This window comes from Rutilus rutilus (assembly GCF_951802725.1).
Source record: "Rutilus rutilus genome assembly, chromosome: 19".
Taxonomy (NCBI): Eukaryota; Metazoa; Chordata; class Actinopteri; order Cypriniformes; family Leuciscidae; genus Rutilus; species Rutilus rutilus.
Genome location: NC_140232.1, coordinates 32,554,292 through 32,568,274, shown reverse-complemented (window position 1 = coordinate 32,568,274; position 13,983 = coordinate 32,554,292). Strand labels below are relative to the sequence as shown.

The 13,983-nt window shown below is 39.0% G+C and overlaps 1 protein-coding gene and 1 long non-coding RNA gene across 2 annotated transcripts in view; one reads left to right on the top strand and one right to left on the bottom strand.

Annotated features, from left to right (window-relative positions):
• cux2b (cut-like homeobox 2b) overlaps positions 1-13,983 on the bottom strand; it is a 155,188-nt gene that overhangs the window by 32,192 nt on the left and 109,013 nt on the right. The window contains exon 4 of the mRNA XM_084388778.1: positions 10,438-10,516. Coding sequence (XP_084244904.1) covers positions 10,438-10,516 — 79 coding nt within the window. The remainder of the gene's footprint in view (positions 1-10,437; positions 10,517-13,983) is intronic.
• Positions 4,290-5,191, top strand: LOC311278159. Its single transcript, XR_014625390.1, has 2 exons — positions 4,290-4,581; positions 4,673-5,191. It is a non-coding gene; the product is annotated as an uncharacterized lncRNA (long non-coding RNA).

The window sequence follows — 13,983 nt, the reverse complement described above, 5'->3', positions numbered from 1 at the left end:
GTGCGCTTGAAAGCGGCGCAGAGGAGCAGCTGCGTGAGCTCCGCGAGAGACGAGTGATCTCAATAAAAGATGAAGGATACAAACAAGAGGAAAGCCAACGGATCGGCCGAGAGAGGCCAAGCATTCGTGTTAACTCTGGAATATTAACTGAAGGCCACCAGGATGATTTCAGGAGACGCTGGTGACGTCTAGTGTCACGTGAATCTGAGTCATGAGGAACCAATGGCTTTATATGAACAAATGTGGTGCAAAACAAGTCATATTCCCCACCTGTGAGAGACTGAACTTAAAAAAAGACACTTCAAATGTCTGAATCAGAATATCAGAGCAGGTGTTATTGATTTCAAGGATGCATTTACATACTTTACAAGCAAAACATTTGACAACATTTTGGCTCGACATCCTTAAAACAAGACTGACTTGCAAATAAACCTCACAAAATGTAGAGTTGTCTATAACATGCATTGTGTATGAATTGTTATTTTGAATCTTTTCAGTGAATCAAAACCAACGAATGAACCAAAAGATTTAGGGTTAGGGTTAGTATTGATACAAATCAGACTCGGCTGTTCTGAGCGGTTCATATTTAACGATTTAACATCTCACAGACTCTCTAAACTGAAGACCGCCTGGTGTTAACGAATTTTATTATTGCTTAATTAAATGCAAATTTTGGTTTGGTCCTAAATGACTTCATTTTATGAGCTGATCTTTGAACTGCACTGGGACACTTACAATTGCAATAAAAAAACGTATTCATAAAGCTTGATCAAAAAAAAGTAAAGAACATTATGTGTTGTAAACATAGCTATGGCTTATTGGAGCGTTTTAGAGAGTGTAACGAATAAGTGAATCGGTTTTGTTGAATCGGTTCTTTGAAACGAAAAGTTCAAAAGAACAGATTTGTGTAAATGTGTCAGACCTCTCATTATTACGAAAATGCCAACGAGCTGAGAAAAATAAGCTTAATTCAAAACATAATCTGACATAATTTTGCTAGAATTTTTCTTTATTTTTTTTATTACTGGAGTAAATTTTTGTATTAACTGGAGTTTTATATTTTGATATTTAATGCAAAGGCATTTGTATATGTCCAAATACTTTGAGGAAACTGTATTCAGTCACATTTCCATGCACACAAACTCTATAATTTCTTAATATAATTGACTGTTATTTCATCAGGCAAGGCACTTAAAAATGCCATTATTTCCATGACAGTCTGTCAAGAGGATATAGTGTACTGTAAGATGCTCTGAGACACGTGAAGCCTTATATAATTCACCTTCTCAAACACACACACACACACACACACACACACACACACACACACACACACTTCAGTTTTCTCCCTGTGGGCTTGTTCTCTATAGGGACTCATTGGCCGGGCAGCACTTTTATGAACATAATGCATTATTAAACATCTCAAACATCTCCTGGGCTTTGTGTTTATTACTGCTCTTACAAATCATCAGTACATAATCTCTAGTGGCCCACAGAGATCTCTCTCTCTCTCTCTCTCTCTCACACACACACACACACACACACACACACACGGATCTCTAGCGAAAAATCCCCTGAAAGAGTCACATCTTCAACAATAAGACACCCAGAGTGTGAACTACTAATGAAACATGTGACACGGTCCCGGAGGACCTCGGGACCATAAACAACCAGAATACAATGTTTCTTTATTTTCTAGATGAAAGGGTAAGTCTGAGCATATTGTTTTTTTTAGGGAGCAAAACTACAGTATTTCATGTGAGTTTCACCTTCAGACTGGAGGAAAATAATGAACTACACAAAATACTGCCACTCTTCCATGAGAACAGTGACATAAAGAGGCTTACAGATGTGTGAGGGAACTATACCAGGGTGAAAAATACATCCCGCTGTAAGCGTTTCAATACACAGATGATAAATTACATCTCAGACTGTCATGAGCTTTGAATTCTTGAATGGTTAAAGCAATAGTTCACAAGCATTTACTGGCCATCATGTCTTTCCAGACCTGTATGACTTGAATTTCTTGAGCACTAAAGGAGATGCTGATCAATGCTGAATGAAGATGCACACTGTCAGACTCCAAAAATGACCAAAAAACATCATAAAAGCACCAAAAAGAGGTTAATATGATTCATGCACTCTATTCCAAATCACATGGCAAGTTTGTGTGAAGAACAGAACCAGATTTAAGTCATAATTCGCTGATTCACAGCTCTCAAATATCATGTTTGCATTCAAAATGAGGACATAAACCCCATGTTTGACATCAGTGATGCCAAATGCCATATTTAACCCAAATGATTTGAGCGCTAGCCTATACGGAGGAAGATTACCAGTGAATGATGACTTAAACTTGGGTCTGTTCCTCAAACAAAGCATCAAATGACTTCAGAAAACTTGGAATATAGCGCAAGAGTCGTATAAACTACTTTTAAAACACTTTAAAGGAGCTTTTTTGTCCTTTTTTGGAGCCTGAAAGTATGCAAAACGAAAGTTAAAGCCCAAATTTAAGTCATAATTCGCTGATTCACAGCTCTCAAATTTCATATTTTCATTCAAAATGATGACATAGATAAACCCCATGTTTGACATCAGTGATACCAAACGCCATATTAAACCCAAATGATTTGAGCGCTAGCCTATACGGAAGAAGATTACCAGTGAATGCTGGCTTAAATTTGGGTCTGTACCTCAAACAAAGCATCAAATGACTTCAGAAAACTTGGAATATAGCGCAAGAGTCGTATAAACTACTTTTAAAACACTTTAAAGGAGCTTTTTTGTCCTATTTGGAGCCTGAAAGTATGCAAAACTAAAGTTAAAGCCCAAATTTAAGTCATAATTCGCTGATTCACAGCTCTCAAATTTCATATTTTCATTCAAAATGGGGACATAAACCCCATGTTTGACATCAGTGATGCCAAATGCCATATTAAACCCAAATGATTTGAGCGCTAGCCTATACGGAGGAAGATTACCAGTGAATGGTGACTTAAATTTGGGTCTGTTCCTCAAACAAAGCATCAAATGACTTCAGAAAACTTGGAATATAGCGCAAGAGTCGTATAAACTACTTTTAAAACACTTTAAAGGAGCTTTTTTGTCCTATTTGGAGCCTGAAAGTATGCAAAACTAAAGTTAAAGCCCAAATTTAAGTCATAATTCGCTGATTCACAGCTCTCAAATTTCATATTTTCATTCAAAATGGGGACATAAACCCCATGTTTGACATCAGTGATGCCAAATGCCATATTAAACCCAAATGATTTGAGCGCTAGCCTATACGGAGGAAGATTACCAGTGAATGATGACTTAAATTTGGGTCTGTTCCTCAAACAAAGCATCAAATGACTTCAGAAAACTTGGAATATAGCGCAAGAGTCGTATAAACTACTTTTAAAACACTTTAAAGGAGCTTTTTTGTCCTATTTGGAGCCTGAAAGTATGCAAAACTAAAGTTAAAGCCCAAATTTAAGTCATAATTCGCTGATTCACAGCTCTCAAATTTCATATTTTCATTCAAAATGGGGACATAAACCCCATGTTTGACATCAGTGATGCCAAATGCCATATTAAACCCAAATGATTTGAGCGCTAGCCTATACGGAGGAAGATTACCAGTGAATGATGACTTAAATTTGGGTCTGTTCCTCAAACAAAGCATCAAATGACTTCAGAAAACTTGGAATATAGCGCAAGAGTCGTATAAACTACTTTTAAAACACTTTAAAGGAGCTTTTTTGTCCTATTTGGAGCCTGAAAGTATGCAAAACTAAAGTTAAAGCCCAAATTTAAGTCATAATTCGCTGATTCACAGCTCTCAAATTTCATATTTTCATTCAAAATGGGGACATAAACCCCATGTTTGACATCAGTGATGCCAAATGCCATATTAAACCCAAATGATTTGAGCGCTAGCCTATACGGAGGAAGATTACCAGTGAATGATGACTTGAACTTGGGTCTGTTCCTCAAACAAAGCATCAAATGACTTCAGAAAACTTGGAATATAGCGCAAGAGTTGTATGAACTACTTTTAAAACACTTTAAAGGAGCTTTTTTGTCCTTTTTGGAGCCTGACAGTACTGTATAAGTAAAGTGGTCTGGATGGTTACTTTCAAAGCGTTTATGAATAGCCTACCGTGTGAAGTCAGCCAGGCTTTCAGGTTTAAAGATGAGTAAATAAGTTCACCTGCTGAAGTGTGGCGCAGTACCGCTGGTCACCACTAGCCCGCGCAATAGCACTAGCATTCATTAGAGAAAGCGGCAGGTTGACAGGGTCTTTCATGACAAAGGCGTCTTCAGAGCCGGCTAAAGTTCGGTCCTCTCAAACAGAGCTCGTTTTGGTCTACATGCAGAGATTTCCTGAAGATCCAGAGCTCTCGACTGACATGAAAAGAGCAAGACACTGCCTCAGGGGTACTGGTGGAGGGAGAGGTGTGGAGGGGAGGTTACTGGTGGAGGGAGAGGTGTGGAGGGGGGCACAGGGGGATTATGGGTACAAAAACACAGGCAGAGGTAAAGCGCGCACCCGCGGCGCGTGTCTTACGGCGACGCCCCTGGCAACAGCCTCTCCAGGTGAGACGGATTCAGAGACGCCTTTGAGTGACAGTACAAGCACACGCTCCTCAGGAGGGACTAACTTTGACTTTACCCGCTTTTCCTCCAGTAAGCGGATGCAGAAAACGGAGAGCATCCATATGACCGCGGGGCATGAATACGACGGCGCTAAAAACACATAACCGAGAGGTGTGTTATTTGCGGCTGGCGAAGGCTCTGATGACTGTTCTTGCAGGGGATTCGGATGGGGAACGTGTAACATATGGCCTGTTAACAACATCAGGTGAGCCGCGAGCCTCCCAGAAGATTCACCTGAGAACAGAGACGCTCCGAGTCGGACGCTTTTAGAAACCAGACAACAGACCTTCCCTTAAGAGCCAAAACTCGAGAGCTGCCCTGCCAGTGCCAGATCTGAGGAAGTTGCCAATCGTGGAAACAGACAAAGAGATAAAATGTTTAAATTTGTTATGGAGAAAAAAAAAAAAAAAAAAAAACACATGTTATTTTGGTGAACGCACACACACACACACACTACATATATGTCTTCCGGGAACATGTTTCTTCAACTGCAAGCGCTTTTATGTTGATTTTTATCAACACTAACAGAAATAAATTGTTGTTGTGTGAATTCTACTATCATTTTATTTTTAATACTGAAATGTGCTTTATATTTTTATTTTATTGTTTTACCTTTGTCCCAGATACATTCTCAATTCCAAAATATGAAAATTCTGCATACAAATATTTTTAATTACAACTATGATCAAATAATGACATTTGAATATTTGAATATTTATTTAAAAAAATTAAGTAAAATGTTTTTACCACACAATATGTATTGAAAAACTTTTTTGTACCCAAAATTATGATGTAATTTTCACCATAACCAACAATACTAAAACCCTAATAACATTTTATGAAAAGTATACAAAGAGTTTTTTATTTTGGTGAACACACACACACAAATACGTTAGCACAAACACACTCTTACTCACAAACATGCACGCACGCACAAACACACTCTCAAACACAAACACACACACACACTCACATGTGCATGCACACACTAACTCACACACACACACACACACACACACACACACACACACACACACACACACACACACTATAGCATATATATATATATAGCTCATTTGCAGGTGTTTCTTCAACTTCAAGCTTTTATGCCCTGAAGGTTGATTTTTATTAATACTAACAGAAATAACTAACTAGTTTTGTCATATGAATGCCACTGTCATTTTATTTTTAATACTCAAATGTATTTTATATATTGATTTCATAGTTTTAACTTTGTCCGTGATACATTCTCAATCTTAATACATGAAAATTGACCATGCAAACATTATTTTAAATTATAACTATGGTCAAATAGTGAAATAAACTGTAGAAAATATTGAAAACATATTTAGATAATTTTTTTCGCACAAGAAATGCAGAACGTTTTTTACACAAAATTGTTATTTTTATTCACCGGAACCAACAATAGTAACCCTAATCGTGTTTTATCAATGGTAGACAAAATAATTTGAGAAATATCAAGATACATATAACTTTTTAATTATCATATTTAGTTTATTTAGTTTATCAGAATATTTCAATTATAACAGAATGTTTTATTGTGCATCATTTCCAATTAGGCTGTAATTTTTGTCACAATATGCAAAACTTAAAATATTAAATTGTGTATATTCAGGATACATAAAATTATTAAATTACTCTTAGCAAGAAAAAAAAAAGTTGGACACAAATGTTTAAAATGTTATTTCCACCACCAATGATGGAAATAAAAATGAAATAAAAAAATCTGTCGCACATTAGACAAATGAAATAAACTAGTGAAAGTGCAAGTTTATTTTCTGAACATCCACAGGGCCAAAAGTGCTAGAGTTGGAGAAACACTCACATCTGTTTTACAATTATTTTTTTCATAATTATACACAGCTGAACAATCAGGGATTCAATAATTGCTGACGAAATGGTAAAACAGAGCAAAACATAAGAACGTGGAAACGGGGAGCCATCATCACGTTGATATCAGACAGAAAGAGACACACACACAGAGCGATTAGCATGTAGACCGTAAAGGAAACATCAGCATTTTCCCTTCGCCTCCTCCTGCAGTGAAAAGACAAACTCAACTCTTTGTAGATAAACAGATGAGCAGCATGTTTTGTGTTAACTTTATCAATACCGTACAAGCGGCGCATTAAAGCAGCGGTCGCAGGACTCTAACGCTTTAAAGACAGCGGTCAGATACGAGTTTATCTGAAGAGAACCTCACGGAGAGAATCATAATACAGTACTGGGGAATAAATATTACCTAACCCACACAACCCTAACCCTACATATTAAACTTTAGCACATAATTCATCCCACACTGATTGTGGCATGAATGATGCCTTAAATAATGAGGCTTACTTTTTCAGCCCTGATCTGACAACTCATCTTTATTGGAAAATAAAAGTATTTTTCAGAAATTCCAACGCTATCTCACGACCAATTCGTACGAGTGAGTACGAGCCGAGGTGCCTAATTCGTATGAGTTCATCGACCTCACTCGTACGAATTTGTGCGATTTGTCTAAACCCCAGTGATGGGCAGGTTTAGTGGCGGGGTCAGGTGTAGGTCATTCGTACGATTTGTCTAAACCCCAGTGATGGGCAGGTTTAGGGGCGGGGTCAGGTGTAGGTCATTCGTACGATTTGTCTAAACCCCAGTGATGGGCAGGTTTAGGGGCGGGGTCAGGTGTAGGTCATTCGTACGATTTGTCTAAACCCCAGTGATGGGCAGGTTTAGGGGCGGGGTCAGGCGTAGGTCATTCATACGAATTTGTGCGATTTGTCTAAATCCCAGTGATGGGTAGGTTTAGGGGCGGGGTCAGGCGTAGGTCATTCGTACGATTTGTCTAAACCCCAGTGATGGGCAGGTTTAGGGGCGGGGTCAGGTGTAGGTCATTCGTACGATTTGTCTAAACCCCAGTGATGGGCAGGTTTAGGGGCGGGGTCAGGTGTAGGTCATTCGTACGATTTGTCTAAACCCCAGTGATGGGCAGGTTTAGGGGCGGGGTCAGGCGTAGGTCATTCGTACGAATTCGTGCGATTTGTCTAAATCCCAGTGATGGGCAGGTTTAAGGGCGGGGTCAGGCGTAGGTCATTCGTACGATTTGTCTAAACCCCAGTGATGGGCAGGTTTAGGGGCGGGGTCAGGCGTAGGCCATTCATACGAATTGGGCAACTCGTAAAATATGTATGATTTTTGCTTTTTGCGAGTTTGCCCAATTCGTATGAATTCGTAGATTCTCTTTAGAAAAGTAAGCCTCATTATTTAAGGCATTGTACAAATTTGTACGAGTGAGGTCGTATGAATTCATACGAATTAGCCACCTCGTAAAATGCGTACGAATTGGCGTGAGATTAGTGGTTTGCATGTAAACCCTTTAAAACTGTTTTTTTTATAATTGTTGATTTGTGGCACTTTGCTATACAAGTAAAGACAGATTGTGTTTGTGCTCTGATTATGAACACAAACATGTTGGATCAACAATCCACAAGCATGTTGGTGTTTCTGGAAGCTGAGCTAGGTTACTGTCCTTTATGCACCTGGAACGGTTCATTCCCCGGGAAGGGGGGTGGGGTGGGGGGGGTGACCTTGCTCAAAGCCAGAGGAAGGAACAGATTAATAGGTTGCTGTAGACAACAGGCTCACCCTCACAGATGGCGAGATCCGTCAGAGGTCGATACCGATGAAAACGTAGCTCTTCACAGGGAGGGTCAAGCGCCGGGTTACGCTCGCATCACACGAGACCGATGACATCTGATGGCCACCGCTTTGGGGGGAAACCTTAGCCACGTTTAACCACAGTCACCCTTGGTGGCATGCAAATCAGAACGTGTTTTTGTGCAAAATTTTTTTATAAATGCCACAGACGAGGTCAAATGGAGTTATTCACTGGGTTTTTGGCTGTTTTGAAACGCTCTGCTCTACTCCAAACAGCACTGCTTGCACAAAACACAGTTTCAATTGCACATATCAATGCTGCAATACTTTAATAAGCATACGCTGCACACACAAACAGCGGTTACAATTACACTTTAAATCACACTGAGAAATCATTACTTTTCAGCACTGAATGACATATAGGTTGCCTTATCCACCATCTTGGATTTATTCACTGAGTCAGTCAGAATGCATTCTGGGATTGCCGTCTAGTTAAGTTGCCTTAAAGGGATAGTTCACCCAAACATCCTGTCATAATTTACTTACTAACCCTCAAGTTGTTCCAAACCTGTATGAGTTTATTTCTTCTGCCGAACACAAGAGAAGATATTGTGAAGAATGTCAGTAACTAAACATTTGATGACTTTTTTTTTCCATACTATGGAAGTCAACAACTGTTTGTATTCTGTGTTCAGCAGAAGGAATACATTCATACAACTCAGAACAACTTGAGGGTGAGTAAATGTTGACAGAATTTTCATTTTTGGGTGAACTATCCCTTTAAGTTGCCTTTTTAACTCTTTAAATGTACAGCTTTCCGTGTTTTCACTGTTATACGGTAGGGGGCGCTATTACACATCTACTGAAAGAGTACAGAATGTCCTGATCAAAACACAGGTGAAGAAGCTGCAGAAACAAGCCATAACCAAGGGGGTAATCCAGCACCCAGAAAGCGTACCTGAATCAGGAGTTAAGAGTTAAGAGCTAAGAGTTAAAGAGCCGTCTCGTCAGGAGTGCACCTGTGACACCTGGAAATGCTGTCTAGGTAGGCAGCTCCCTAGGTTTGAGAACAGAGTTTATCTCTCCAGAAGAAGCTTCCATTACCCAATGACTGTGTAAAGAGTGGCATCAAGCCTTCTGTGATCTCTGATAGGACGGTCTAGCGTCAGGCCCCTGTCCTCTGTCTCCCGTCTGTGTCTCTTTCGCTCTTATCGTCTCTCCTCTGCTCCACACGCCTCATCAATCCCACATTTCACATCCAGCTGAGCTCTGATTGGCCCACTGCAGTCATCAGAACCTGAGACCATATGGACCCACCCGACCCCAAACCACTCCAACAAGCACTTCCTACACGTTCTTAAACACTATATTATAATTATATACTATATACTATCTTATATTACTCATAATTTAGTTTTACTTACAAGATCATTTTCTAACAGACAGTTTGTGCTACTGTATCTTTAAGACGTCCATATCAATATGACCTCATCAGAGCAAACCAAGTTACAGAATAGGTGTTTATATGTTTTAGTAAAGATTAAATACTATTTTACATTAAAGGATATTATTGTGTATTATGAAAACAATGTTAACAAAGGTCTTGAATACATTGTTAATTTATTTATACTACTGGAAAAAATGTATATACATAAACAAAAATATGTAAATGCATCCCCAATCTTTAAGATGTTTAGAGTAGAATTTGATTGCTTTATGTCTTCACTGAAATTGGTAAAAAACACAAAGTCATTAACGTGTTTAAAATATGTTGATATAATTTTTTACTATATATTTACTTAATAAATACTATATTTGTATATAAATAACACTGAACTGTATGTTTATGTATAACGATGGGTGGTCATAGTAAACAAAAGAGCTCATGATTGTTCTGTTGTGTGCGTCTACATCAAACTCTTCCACTTCAAAAGAGGAAGAAAAACCCTGTTTTACATGATATATGACGCTTTTAACTGATGTTTAATTGCCCAAAAGAATAATAATCAAATGAACAATATCATGCAAGTTACTTCTTATAGGCTAGTTGTGTTCCTTTGAGTCATGAATGCAGGTCTCTGTGTGTGTGTGTGTGCGTGTGTGTGTGTGTGTGTGTGTGGCAGGTGTGCAGCTCACCTGGGGCCTCGATCAGCTGTTTGTATATTCCCAGGAACGCAGACTCCGCCTCCTTACTGCGCTGGCTCAACGCAACCACCTGCAGCAGAGAGATGAGCTCATCAATCCAGCACACACTTAAGGGCCACGCAACACATAAGAAAACATTACAATCAATAATTCTGCTCCATATGTTGAAACCGCAGAGCTGCAAATAAACTTTGTTCCAGTACTTAAGCGGAGAAAAACATTAGTATGATGGCTCTCGAGGAAAACTGTCTAATAAACTCACCAATGCAACAAAGCATCCGATACTGCGAAAAGTATAGCAGATACTCAACCGGCTTCACACTCATCACAACACTCACTGCGGGCGCGTTTAGAGGCAGTTCTGCAGTGTGTGTACAGTGCATCATGGATGGCTTAATAATACATGCACAGAATACTGTATCTCACAATGAACTTCCACTTCAAGTCTGATGAATAAACCATAAATAATATCAACTGTGATTTTTTCACAGACTTATTTCATTGCACTGCTAAAAGTTAAAGTCCCCGTGAACCGGAAGTTGCAAACGACTTTTCTCCAGTGTTGTGACGCATTTCCGAGTCAATTTCCAGTTGTTCACCACAAGACTAGTAATATGTGCTAACGAAGTAAATAGGGTCCATTTTGATTTCATGTCGACTTTAAAATATTTTAAAACTGGACTGCAGATTAAAACTAAATAACTCCACTGTAATTCCAAACAATTCCAATGTAAAAATGGTCACGTGACAAATTTAGCATACTACTGTTCAAAACATTTAGCGTTGTATAGTGTTTCATTTTGAACATTTTTAGCATGCCATACACAGTATGAATTAATGTTCAAAATGTTTCACCAAAGCTGCATTTATTTGATAAAAAATACAGTTAAAAAAAGTAATATTGTGAAAAATGATTTACCCTTTAAAATAGCTGTTCTGAATTTGAATATATATTTGTGTAATTTATTCCTGTGATCAAAGCTGAATTTTCAGCATCATTACTCCAGTCTTCAGTGTCACATGATCCTTCAGAAATCATTCTAATATGATGATTTGATGCTCAAGAAATATTTTTCATTATTTTTATGCTTTTGTAAATAGTACTGGACTATGCTCTAATAAATCCATTCTGAAGACTATAGTGCTGAATGAGTGAAGGCTGTGTGTGTGTGTGTGTGTGTGTGTGTGTGTGTGTGTGTGTGTGTGTGTGTGTGTGTGTGTGTGTGTGTGTGTGTGTGTGTGTGTGTGTGTGTGTGTGTGTGTGTGTGTGTACTTGTACAACTATCTTTGTGAGGACCAGTTTGAGTTTTAGACCATTTGAGTGAGGACAAAGAGAGTAAAGTGAGGACATTATCTGAGACCCCTTTAAAGGCCTGTTTGAGGGTCAAGACTTGGTTTTAGGGATAAGGTTATAATGAGGTTAAGGGTCGGTTTAGGGTCAGGGGTCGGGTTAGACACTTAGTTGTGATGGGTAAGGTTAGGGTAAGTGGCTAGAGATTGCATTGTGTCAATGAATGTCCTCATAAAGATAGATGTACAAGAAAGTGTGTGTGTGTGTGTGTGAGAGAGAGACAGAAATGAAGAGGAAAGGGTTGCTGACAGCTCTGAGTCTGTGCTGGACTACTGAAGCCAGGTCAGATTCAAACACAACCTCGACTAACCCGACCCGTCACCCCTGCTATTCTCCTCTCCACAGGTGACTCAAACCAATTACGGATTCATTTAGAAAGAGCGGGAGCAGAATGGGCCGCCACCTGGCCCCATAGAGAGGGCACCTGTGCCTGTGGATAATGTGGGTTAGAGCTGCAAAGACCACACAGAAAACCTCAGAAACAACACTCGGGCCGTCATTGAGATTCAAGTGCACACTGGAGGGGAGGTTACTGCTCAAAACCCTGACGGGACGCTTGCTGCCCATGTGAAATACGAGCAGACAGGCCTGCGGGTGAAGCGGGTTTGATGCCAGTTGTGATGGGAGGAGAGAGACTCACAGCGGCTGCGACTCAAATCAAACACAAAGTCCTTTATATTCAAATCAAGTCATTAATGTTTGACTCAAAGGATGTTTTATAAATCAAAGTGTGTTGGGTGAAGAGATGTCAATGGCTGCATTGCAATCCTGCATACTGTGAAGTATACATGAGTGAAAAGTGTCAAGAACAGATCTGGGTCATATTTCAGCCCACAATCAAAAGTATTAACAAAAAATATACAAAACATAAAAAATTTACCTCATTTAAATGAGTCAATATATGATCAATACTTACCCTGATTCACTATGGTAAGGCTATTATAAGTGTTTATATTTTAGATCTGTCTGGACGGTTTTCGTGAAGAAGACGAAATTACTGTAAACTTTTCAAAGAATTACTAGAGATGCACCGATTACAATTTTCTAGGCCGATTCCGATTTCCGATTTTTCATTGAGTTTGACCTGCCGATACCGATTTTAGCCGATTCCGATTTAAATTTTTTTAACGATTTTACAGCACACACAAATATTTATTTTCTATCTTTTCTTTAACCCTTTCACGCATAAGTTTCAAATATTCTAACTGACTTGAGTTTTTTCAAGGCGAACGTTCCCTTTAATGTTTCCATGGCAACGCGTCACTGATACACCGCAGCCACAATAATACTGTATGACAGATGTGTCGCTTTTATTTCGCTTTTCCTTTTTTATTCTATATATTCACAAACTTGCTTACCATGTCATCAACTAGCCTATCTGATATTCCGATGCTCAAATACGTGTAAGTGAGTGTGTTTGGTCGTTTAAAAACCTTTATAAATAATCTTGATCTATAACATGAGATGGGCGCTGCAATGTTGTCCTGTCAGTCGGATTTATAGCACGTGAATTCATCAGTTTCTCCCGAAATAAATGCAATAAGTGGCCGGTGAACTGAGAAGAATAGAGTAAACTTTATAGCTACTTCCACTATGTTTGTCTGATATGAATAACACATGTCGGCAAATTATATTTGAATAGATTGTTATTGCTGCTTCCACAGACATCAGTGGGTATTTTACAAACTCCAAATGTATTGTTTTACTCGTGCTTATGTGTATTTAAATATCTGAAACCTAAAATAAACATTATAAGGTTGAAAACACTGCTTAGTTGTGATATATGACAGCGCTGAACGCGTCCGACTCTGGCTCAGCGCCAGCCAACGCGCGAAAGCACAGTTTGAATCTGGCAGTTATGCGTCGTCGTCACGTCACTGAACATTATAAATGTGGCACCGTAACGTTACTCTCAGGGGCACAGAAATAAAAATCCCATATATGAGACCGTACCGCTCAAAAGGTTAATCATGCGGCGCCCGAGTGTATTTGACCGGCATAAAATCGGCATATGTCAGACTGACCGGCCGGTCGCCGGTCATGGCCGATCACGTGAAAATCGGCCAATTCCGGTCACCAGCCGATCAATCGGTGCATCTCTAAGAATTACTATAGTGCAACTTAATCACTATTAAACATTATAAAACATATATAATCATTATTAAACACCTTAATCTCTGATTCAA